Genomic DNA, 10115 nt, shown 5'->3' on the forward strand with positions numbered 1-10115 from the left:
GCCAGTCGCCTCCCCACTCCACGCCCCCCCCCCACCAGTTTACCCAGGAGACCAAGGGCGGAAGATCGGGGCAGGCTGCCTGACTTCTCCCTCTCTCACTCCAGGCCCGCTCCCTTCCCTACTGAGCCCTTCACGCATCACTCCTTTGTTACCAGCCTCAACCCACTGTAACCACGCTCCTTGTATGTCTCCCACACTAGATGGTGATGGACAGCCACGATGCAAGCGATCACCTCTTATTCATCTGTGCTCACGTGGGGCACCTGCCACCCAGAAGTTATCTGGCAAATATTCTTTTAATAAATTAAAAAATGAATGAATGATGACTGTTAATCAAGTACGGTGGAACTGTCTTAAGGATGTTTACTTCCCCACCCCATTTAGACATAACTAAGATCTGAACATCCTTTTGACAGACAGTTTTTGTCTTTCCCCTCCTTCGCCCCCAGCCCCCAGGGTGCAGAGGTGTTGAAGACAAGAAAAAGTGCTCTGGGAGCCAGGACAAGCTGGCCCTGCACCCCAGCCTGGCTGGCTGTTCTCACGCGCAGGTCTCTGGAGTCTCGGGGGCTTCCTTAATCCTCTTCCTTCTGAGTTTCGTTTTTTGAGGATGTTTCCTTAGAGAACCTGAAAAGGGAAGGTGACACAGTCCTGATAATATCACAGAGAATCTCAGCCTGTAACATGGAGGGAAAGAACGACAAAATCTTATCTTCACTTGCAACCTCTGCCCCTTCCTCTTTTCTCACAGAAATCCTGTGGCAGGGGAAGTTGGTGTCACCCCGATTTGCAGATGAGGGATCTCACCCAAGCGCAGAGCCCACCCTGCCCAAAGCCCTAGGCAAGTGAGGGGCAGAGTCAGGACTAGACTATGTTGCTTGACTCTCAGTCCTCCCCACATCTGTCTCGGCTTTCAGGCCCCAGTTCCCACGACTTGGCTGCCGGACTATTTGTGAAACCCACTGCCAGCTTTTTACTTAAAAACTGACTTTTGAACATGGTGCCAAAGAAACACCATGAAGGTTACCTTTAATATCACAGATGGACTGAGTGATTGATCAAAGCCCGTTCTTGGAGGGCCCTCCAGACAGCATGGGCTTTGTCATGTAACACAACGTGAGGAACACAACCTTGTCTGCATCCCAGGAAAACAAATGGTGAACGGGACTTCATCAGGACTTTCGATCTAAAGTCCTGTTTATGCACAGAGGAACAAGCTTTAAAAAAATGCCAAAAGGAAGTAACAAGAGTCAAAAGTGGAACATTCTGCAGAATAATGGCCTGATCTCTTCAACAAGTCAGGTAGTGAAAAGGGGGATTTTGTTGGGTTCAAAGAGATGGAAGAGATGTGACCAGGTGCAAATGCAAGAGTGGGAAATCGTTGCAAAAAATGTCTTGGGCTACTGGGAAAATGTGAATACGAAATACTTAATCCAACCATTAGATGAAAACATTGACATGGAATGCTGATCTAACTAACTGAAAAAAGCAAGTTCCAGTCAAAATCCTATATGCAGTGAGGTCTCATTTGGCTAAAATACATGAATTTATGTGTATAAAAAACATCTGGAAAGTGCTAGCAGTAGTGAGGACTATATATGTCTACATTTTCTTATTTTTGCCTATTGGTATTACTTATTTTCCATGCTCTGCTTATGTTTGTAAGAACAAAATGTTATTTTAAGAATTACATGAAAGTCAATGTTTTTAACCCACCATCCGAGGCTTTTTCCTATTACGCCCCTGTCCTGCACTTCTCCAACCTGCTCTTTCATTCACCTTCAGGCCCAGACTATCTGCTCATCGCCCCTCACCTCTGCACACACCTTTCCTCCCTCTCTTTCCCTCCCTTATCCCTCTTCCTCTCCTCCTCTTGCCTTTCTTTAAAGCCTGTCCCAGAGTTACCTCCTCCAACCAGCCTTGTCCTACCCTTTGCCCTATGGCCTCGGATGGCTCATCTGTAAATTGTAAATTTGTAAATGGCTCATTCTGAAAGGGGGATAATACCCATCTCCTGAGGTTGTTGCAGGGGTTAGGGTTAGGTGAAATGAAGAGATACCAAGCACTGGTTTGGGAAAAGGTTAGCCCCAAAGCCCAGAGCTCACTTTCCTTATGTGATTCATGAACTGCTGTGGCCTACATCATCTTCATGATGGGCTGGCCTTCATTTCACAATGAAAAATAGACAATTCATTGTGTATTTTGCTTCCTCAGTTTAAACTCTAGGCACCAGGACCAAGGGCCTTGGTCCTGGTGCCTATACAGGGTTCTAGGTCATGGTCATGGAGCCCAGACAGGGTTCTGAGCCTCGGTAATTTTTTTTTTTTTTTTAAGATTTTATTTAGAGCCTCAGTAATTTCTTGACTCACGCCCACTGCCCCTGCCTCGTTTTCCCTCCTGCTCTCCCACTCAGGGCAGCTGTGACTCGTGGATGAGGCCCCTTGAGTGGCGCGGGCCTACATCACTCCCAGCCAGCCTGACCCTCAGAGCAGCACCTGGGGTCAATTTAGGACCACACCATGAGCTCCTACACCACCCTGTTTGCCTTCACTTTCTTCCCCAGTAGCAAAGAAAGAACAGCTAACTGTGGTCCCAGAAGCCGGATACAGAAGCGGGAAGGGTAAGTGGCTTTGTTCCTCTGTGCACAAGGAGGACCTTCATAGGTTCCAACCTTGGCTGGGACGCCTCACTGAAGAGCCCCTGTCCAGAGGGCCAAGCAGGGCAGTCGTGGCAGAGACCAAGGCTGCTGGCAAGGCCATTCTCAGGCCATCTGACTCGACTTTCTCCCCGCTGTGGGAATGAACCTGTCCCTTAGACCATACCCCACCCGACACCGAGAGCAGGCTTCCTGCCTCTGCTTGGACCCTTCCTGGGAGTCCCCAACCCTGACTGCTAGCAAATTGCCTGCTTCTAGTCCTATGGGCCAGTGGCTTCGTTCAGACTGTTCCCTGAAACATGCAGGATCCAAAACAGTATGTATCATGAGACCCCCAGAGGGAAGTCCTGCAGAACGCTGAGGGAAACACACCACACTCTTGACCAGTCAGGGCCTTGGGGGATGGGTGATTTTCCTCTCTCCCGTTTTACACTTATCTCTACACTTCAAACTTCCGAGGATAAGCATCCCGGGTTGCAGCCCCGCCTCGGAGGCCCCTCCCCCAGGCAGGCCTCCACCCCTGCGGGCATTACCTGGCCCGCCCTGGGCCCCGGATGTGGGCTCCCCCAGCAGGGAGGCCTCTGGGTCGGGGGCCTGCATCTTGGACAGCCTCTCCTTCATGCCGCTGATGTTGCTGTGCAGGCCCCAGGCACTGCAGAGTTTGGGCAGACTGTCTTCCTGGTCGGCCAGCAAGGAGCTCTCCGGCGCGTCCAAGGGGCAGAACGCCACCTGCAATGGGCGCGTAACGTTGAGGAGGGTGTGGAGGAGAGCGGGCCCCACCTTCCAGAGCCCCAGCCCTGCCCGTGAGAGGAAACTACTGCGGTCTGGCCGCCACTCACCCCCTGCCTTGCCAGCTGGAGGAATGAGTCACAGATGGGGGAGAGGCAGGACCCTGAGGACACTGAGGCCAGGCTGCCAACAGTTCCTTCCTGGGTGGTTCTTTAATATAAGTCCTCCTCCTCTTTTTAGAGTGATATATAGTGTCTTTATTTGCTTCAAGTTTTTATTTAAATTCTAGTTAATATAGCATAAAAATAATGGTTTCGGGGTGTCTGGGTGGCTCAGTGGGTTAAAGCCTCTGCCTTCCACTCAGGTGGTAATCTCAGGGTCCTGGGATCGAGCCCCGCATCTGTCTCTCTGCTCAACAGGGAGCCTGCTTTCCCCTCTCGCTCTGCCTGCCTCTCTGCCTACTTATGATCTCTATCAAGTCAATAAATAAAATCTTAAAAAAATAATAATGGTTTCCCTGGTAGGATTTAGTGATTCGTCACTTCCGTATAGCACCCAGTGCTCATCACAAGTGTCCTCCTTAATCCCGATCACCCATCTGGCCTGTGCCCCACCTTTCTCCCCTCCAGCACCCCTCAGCTGCTATAGTTCTCTATATCTCTGTATTTAAGAGTTCTCCATAGTTAAGAGTCTCTTACGGTTTGCTTCCCTCTTTTTTCCCCTTTCCCTGTGTTTATCTGTTTTGTTCCTTAAATTGCACTTGAGTGAAATCAGACGGTGTTTGTCTGTGATTGACTTCGCTTAGCATAATGCACTCTAGCTCCATCCATGTCATGGCAAATGGCAAGATTTCCTTCTTTTTGATGGCTGATCTTATCACATATATATATCACATCTTTATCCATTCATCAGTCAATGGACATTTGGGCTTTTTGCATAATTTGGCTATTGTTGATAATGCTGCTGTAAACATCGGGGTGCACGTGCCCCTTCAAATCATTTTGTTTCCTTTGGGTAAATACCTAGTTGTGCAATTGCTGGGTCACAAGGTAGTGTGTTTAACTTTTAGAGGACCCTCCATACTGTTTTCCACAGTGGCTATACCAGTTTCCCTTCCCAACTGTGCACAATGGTTCCTTTTTCTCTGCATCCTCACCAGCACCTGTTGTTTCTTGTGTTGTTAATTTTAGCCATTCTGACGGGTCTGAGGTGCACCTCGTTGTCGTTTTCCTATTTCCCTGAGGTGAGTGATGTGGAGCATCTTTTCATGTGTCCCTTAGCATAGAGTTAGTGTCTTATGTATTTGTTTTTAATGAAACTATGGTATTTGTTTTAAAGTCCTTGGCAAAATTAAGATTGAGAGCCTAAAAATATCTTTTGAAATTTTCCTGGCCAGTGAAACCCAGAAATCACTAAAATGTCAACACCTCATATTCAGAGTCCCTGAAAGGATCCACCCATTCATGTTCAGAGGAAGAAACAGAGTCCTGAAGGGAGAGGGGATTTGGTTAAAGCCGGGTAGTTGGGTTGGGGAGCCGCAGTTAGAGCAGGGCTTTCCTGTGAGCCAGAGTACGTTTGAACCCAGCTTTTCCCCTCATTTGCTGTGTGGTCTGGATCATGTTACTTTACAGCTCTGTACTTGGCCTCTTCATTTACACACTGTAGATACTACTTGTAATTACCAGGTAGGGTTGCTTTTGAAGATGACAAAAGGGAAAATAAGGCGCCTGGCACGTAGAAACTGTTACCTATGATTCTTATTTTGAACTCGTGATTCTCAAACGGTGCTCTGTGAACCCCTGGGGACACAAAATATTTTAACCTCGCTGACCCCCTGAAAAGTGGGGCCTACTCAAAGTGCAGGAGAGAAACCAATGGATTCTAATGAACCCAGTGTGAAAAGGTCATTGATGCAAATCTGAGGAAGCCACATACTGTACGATTCCAACTGTATGACATGCTGGAAAAGGCAAAACCATTGAGACAGTTAAAAAAAAAATCAATGGTTGCTAGGAGTTTGGAGGAAAGGATGGAGGGATGACTACTGGAGCAGTTTTTAAGCCAGTGAAACTATTCTGTATGATACTGTAACGGTGGGCACAGGTCAGTATGCAATTGTCAAAACCTATCGGGGGCACCTGGGTCACTCAGTTAAGAGTTGGCCTTCAGCTCAGATCATGATCCCAGGGTCCTGGGATGGAGCCCTGCGTTAGGCTCCCTGCTTGGAGGAGAGCTTCTCCCTCTGCTCCCTGCTTATGCTCTCTATCTCTGTATCTCTCTCTCTCTCACAAATAGAGAGATAAATAAATTAAATAAATAAATAAAATAATCAATAAAAATAAACAATTAATAATAAATAAAATTAAATAAGTAAATAAATAAAATCTTTAGAAAAAAAAGAACCTATAGATGCACAACACAAAGAGTGGGCCCTAATGTAAACTATGGACATTATTTAGTTAATAGTGTGTCCCAAATAATGTGTCAATACTGGCCCAACGATGGTAATAAACATACCCCTCTAATGCAAGACGCTAATTGCGAGGGAAGCAGGAGGGGTTAGCATACAGGAAATCTCTGTACTTTCTACCCAAATTTTCTGTAAACCTAAAAGGATATATATTTATATTTTAAAACATTCATTGATAGGTTTCAGATTCCATATTGCTACTAAGTACTGCCACTGGTTGGATTTTGGTGTGGAATCAAAGAAGAATATCCACAACTATCTAAAAATGTTAGTAAAATACTCTCTTCTCTAACTATATGTTGGTACAGGCTGGGCTTTCCTCTTCTGCTTCTCTTTCTCCTTCTTCTTTTTTAAGATTTATTTGTCAGAGAGACAGAGCGCGCACAATAAAGGGAGCAGCAGGCAGAGAGCGAAGCAGGCACCCCACTGAGCAATGAGCCAGATGCGGGGCTAGATCCCGTGACCCTGGGATTATAACCTGAGCTGAAGGCAGATGCTCAACTGACTGAGCCACCCAGGCATCCCAGGCTGGGTTTTCTTCATGTACTGCAACCAAATCACATATCACAAGAGACTGCAGAAGCATCTGTTTTCTGTTAAGTCAGACACTAAAGAGATTTGCAAAAACGTCAGACAATGCTACTCTTCTCACTACATTTTTGTTTTGTTTTGTTTTGGAAAATATAGATATTTCTTGTAAAAACTATGTTAAAATGTAACAGGCTCCTTGTTTTTCTTTTTAAATGGAGTAGTGGGTACATATTTTGAACGTTTTCCTTTAGTTTTAATTTCTAATAGGGCAAATATCAATAGCTATAACCTATATAAACAAATGCTTTTTGGGCTTCTCACTAGGTTTTTAAGAGGGTAAACATGACTTGAGTCAAAAATGTTTGAGAGTCACTGTTTCTGAGCAAAGCCAAGCCAGCTTCTGTCGATAGTGCTTTGAACCTTCCCCAAGCTGGCTGAGCCTCTCTGTCTGGCCTCTACCATCCCCACCCAAAGCTCCTCAGGAATGTCCCTGTACCTGTCCACATCAGAGTGTGGGTGTGGAGAGGGAAGAGCTACTAAGAACTTGAAGCCAAGCCTCTGCCCTCTTCAGCGCCTTTGCCCCCTGTGGGGGTCTTCCTGAGGCAGTGAGTGTGGAAACCAGTCAAGGGATGCTGGCGGTATGAGAGGGCCCCCTCAGCCCCAGGCCTCCCCCCACAATCCAAGAACACACCAGCCAACCCTCAGCTGGGCCCGGGAGGAGCTTTCCTGAGCGCCTCACCAGGAACTTGGCTGTCTGGTTGCTCTTGGTGTACTTGTAGAGCCTGCGAAGTTGTTTCGCCTCCAATTCTGAGAATAGAGAAACAAATCGCCAGAGCATCCTGCGGGGGAGAAACCAAGGCTGAGGGAGGTAGAGCACAGGCCCTCTCCCTTCAGTGTCTGTCTTGTGTCCAGGACCCACCCAGGGAGAAACGGACCATGTGCTGCCTCCTTGGGTTTGGTTGGGGATGTGGAGAGCTAGAGATTTGCTAAACCTTGAACTCCCCATCCTGGTGCTGGACACCCACACCACACAGCAGTTGTTCAATCACAGGGTCAAGAGAGTTCTTTGTCCACTGTGTGGGCAAGCTGTGTGAATCAGCTCTGCCCTGAATAACTAGAGGACCCTGTTCTCTCCACCCCTTCTTCACCAAGCTCGCTCCAGAATCCTCACTCTTTCACATAAAGATGAAGTACTCTGGGATCTTGACTGAGGTGTGTCCTTGAATTGGCGGGGCCCAGGAATGGGTATAGTGGGAAGGACAAGGAGGCTGCCCTACTTCCTCCAGTGCTTGATCTCCCAGGTTCGGCAGTAGTGCTGCAGAAAGGTGTTGATGTGGTCCCCTAGGACCAGCAGGCTCTGCTTCATGTACTTTAGCTTCTTCTTCTGGGGAAGGTCCCTGGGCAGGTGCAACTTTCGCAGAAACTTCTTCAGTGGCCTTAGATATTCTTTACACTGTGGAGGCAACAGGTGATGTGAGGGACCATAGAAGAAAAGAAGAGGCAGATGGGCAGCCCCAAGTAACCAGCAACCATTATGGGCCAGGAAGTGTTAAGTGGGTTAAGTAAGGAGGCTCTTTCAAGGCCTTACCCCACTTCCTTGCCAAGACCGTGACAACTGGGACAGTAAGTATGGGTCTGAGTAAGTATGGGTCTGAGGCCTGCCAATTTCTGACCCAGGTCTCCCAGCCTGTAGGAGGAACAGAGTCCCTTACTCACTATTTTGAAGGTGTCCTGGCCCAGGCCCTTGGCATGGCGTATAAGTGAGTCCCCAGTGGAGGTGGTGCCAGAGCTCTTCTCTAAGCAGGGTACATCTGTCACCTGGGAGGAGGCAGGGGGCAGTGGTCAGCTGGGGGGTTTAGGTGCGTGCTTCTCAGGGGGCCAGTGCGAGACACCCAGTGGTCCAAATTCCAGCCAAAGCCCTTCTCCGTTTTCCCTAGGACCTCTTTCTTGGCCCAGCCTGGAGGCAAGGAAGCCCTCAACAAAGAAACCCATCTGTGAAGATCCCTGCTTAGAAAACCTAGAATGCCCTACCCATTTCTTTTATAATCTTTAGAGCACAGTATTGTAGCTACTTTTGCAAAGCTCTTGATAAACATGAGCTCATTTTATTCTCACACAAATTCTGTGAGGTGAGATATCATTATTCCTGGTTATAGACGAGAACACTTTGAGGCACCAAGAGATTGAAGGGACACCTTGGGGGAATGAGCCGGGAGCCATTCACTCATTCATTCTGCAAACATTTACTGAACACCTAAGTCCTAGGCCTGTCTCTAAACTTTAGCATCAAGCCACAGTAATGGGTACTTGGAAAAGTATGTGATGGTGATGGTAATGAGGAGGAGCTTTCTTTTCTTTTTTTTTTTTAAAGATTTTATTTATTTATTTATTTGACAGAGATCACAAGTAGGCAGAGAGGCAGGCAGAGAGAGAGAGGAGGAAGCAGGCTCCCTGCCGAGCAGAGAGCCCCACGCGGGGCTCTATCCCAGGACCCTGAGATCACGACCCGAGCCGAAGGCAGAGGCTTCAACCCACTGAGCCACCCAGGCGCCCCGAGGAGGAGCTTTCTGACAAGAAATGTGTGGCCAAAAAACAAAAAAAAACCAAAATCCTGAAAATTAATTAAGACAAAGTGGCCGTGAAATAATACTTGAAGTCAGAGCACAGGATTAGACTGACACAGTAGAGTTTGCACCTGACTTTGCAAAATCCCCTCAGAAAAGTGAGGATTAATTCCTGCCTGTGTTCAGGGAGAATAAGGAAGACCCAGGCCCAGACCACTCTGAAGGCAGAGACCAGGGAAAGAGAGGAAGGCAAACAGAGGGAGTATGGAACTTGGGCTTCTCTGGGCCCCAGAGCGAGGGGACTCAGGCAGACTCTGTAAACACACCACTCACACCACACAACCAAGCACGCAGACCATAACGCAGGTGTACACACACACATGCACACACACATACAAGCACTTCTATCTCCACAACCAACAGTCATCTTGCCCTGAATATATGTCTTTGATAAATATCTTAATTCATTGAATGAATTAACCTCTTGTTCCTTCGGTCTCCTGCTAGCTCATACATCACCATTTTTTCTTCTTCTTTTCTTCCCTGAATTTCATGTTCTCTGCTTTCCAAGACCAGCCTCTCAAGGACCCTCCTTTCTTCCTTCCCTCACCTCCCTAGCCCCATTTCACCTTCTTTGGTGGCTTGTCCCCTTCAGCCCCTTGCCCATCTGAGGCCTCCATCTCAACAGGTGCACTGGTGGCCTCCAGAGTGACGCTCCTTCTGTCCCCTCAAGCTTCTGACCTACTGCTTCTGTGACCTGAGCGTCTCAGGGAGTGGGCAGGTTGGCTCCAGAACTCAGAGCAAAACCATGGCAACCGCCAACATAGCTCCCCTCCCCCTCCCATGCCCTCGTTCTTGGGGGTGGCCACCAGCCACCTCCTTCAACTGGGAATGGAATTCAGGAAGTGAGCAAGATGTGCTGGGTAGACACAGGACTTTGTCAGAGCTCCCGACAGGCCAGGAGGGGCTGTAACCCCTTCTCTCGGGAGAGCTGTCAGATGCTGGTGATTGTGACCCCTGGTAAGACCTTTGAAGTGATTTTCCTGCGTGTGTTTCATTCATGACTCCTCAGTTACACCGTGGGTTCCCCGAGATGAAGGCCATGGTTTATAACGTTTTTTTCTGGTTTGGGGATGAAGGTCTAGAGGGTGCTCGGAGAGAATGGAAT

At 48.0% G+C, this 10115-nt stretch overlaps 1 protein-coding gene across 2 annotated transcripts; it reads right to left on the reverse strand.

The window, feature by feature from the left end:
- Nucleotides 1-338: 338 nt before the first annotated feature.
- Nucleotides 339-9753, reverse strand: CHCT1 (CHD1 helical C-terminal domain containing 1). Of its 2 annotated transcripts, none has more exons than XM_047706880.1 (6): nucleotides 9577-9753; nucleotides 8100-8201; nucleotides 7661-7836; nucleotides 7075-7222; nucleotides 3187-3382; nucleotides 339-624 (listed from the first exon to the last, which is right to left on the reverse strand). In XM_047706880.1, the coding sequence occupies exons 1-6, from the start codon at nucleotides 9625-9627 to the stop codon at nucleotides 539-541; spliced, it is 759 nt and encodes a 252-aa protein (XP_047562836.1). In that variant the 5' UTR covers nucleotides 9628-9753; the 3' UTR covers nucleotides 339-538. The 2 variants fall into 2 exon arrangements, with proteins under 2 accessions (XP_047562836.1, XP_047562835.1); XM_047706879.1 differs by having other exon boundaries at nucleotides 7123-7222; nucleotides 9577-9693.
- Between the last annotated feature and the right edge of the window lie 362 nt (nucleotides 9754-10115).

Source organism: Lutra lutra, chromosome 16 (genome assembly GCF_902655055.1).
Source record: "Lutra lutra chromosome 16, mLutLut1.2, whole genome shotgun sequence".
Classification (NCBI taxonomy): domain Eukaryota; kingdom Metazoa; phylum Chordata; class Mammalia; order Carnivora; family Mustelidae; genus Lutra; species Lutra lutra.

Coding starts and splice junctions, on each gene's coding strand:
- CHCT1 (XM_047706880.1), bottom strand. CDS start 9,627: ATGGAGGCCTCAGATGGGCAAGGGGCTGAAGGGGACAAGCCACCAAAG. Junction 7,223..7,660: donor GAGATCAAGCACTGGAGGAA/GTAGGGCAGCCT, acceptor TCTCCCCCGCAG/GATGCTCTGGCGATTTGTTT. Junction 3,383..7,074: donor GCCCAGCTGAGGGTTGGCTG/GTGTGTTCTTGG, acceptor CGCCCATTGCAG/GTGGCGTTCTGCCCCTTGGA.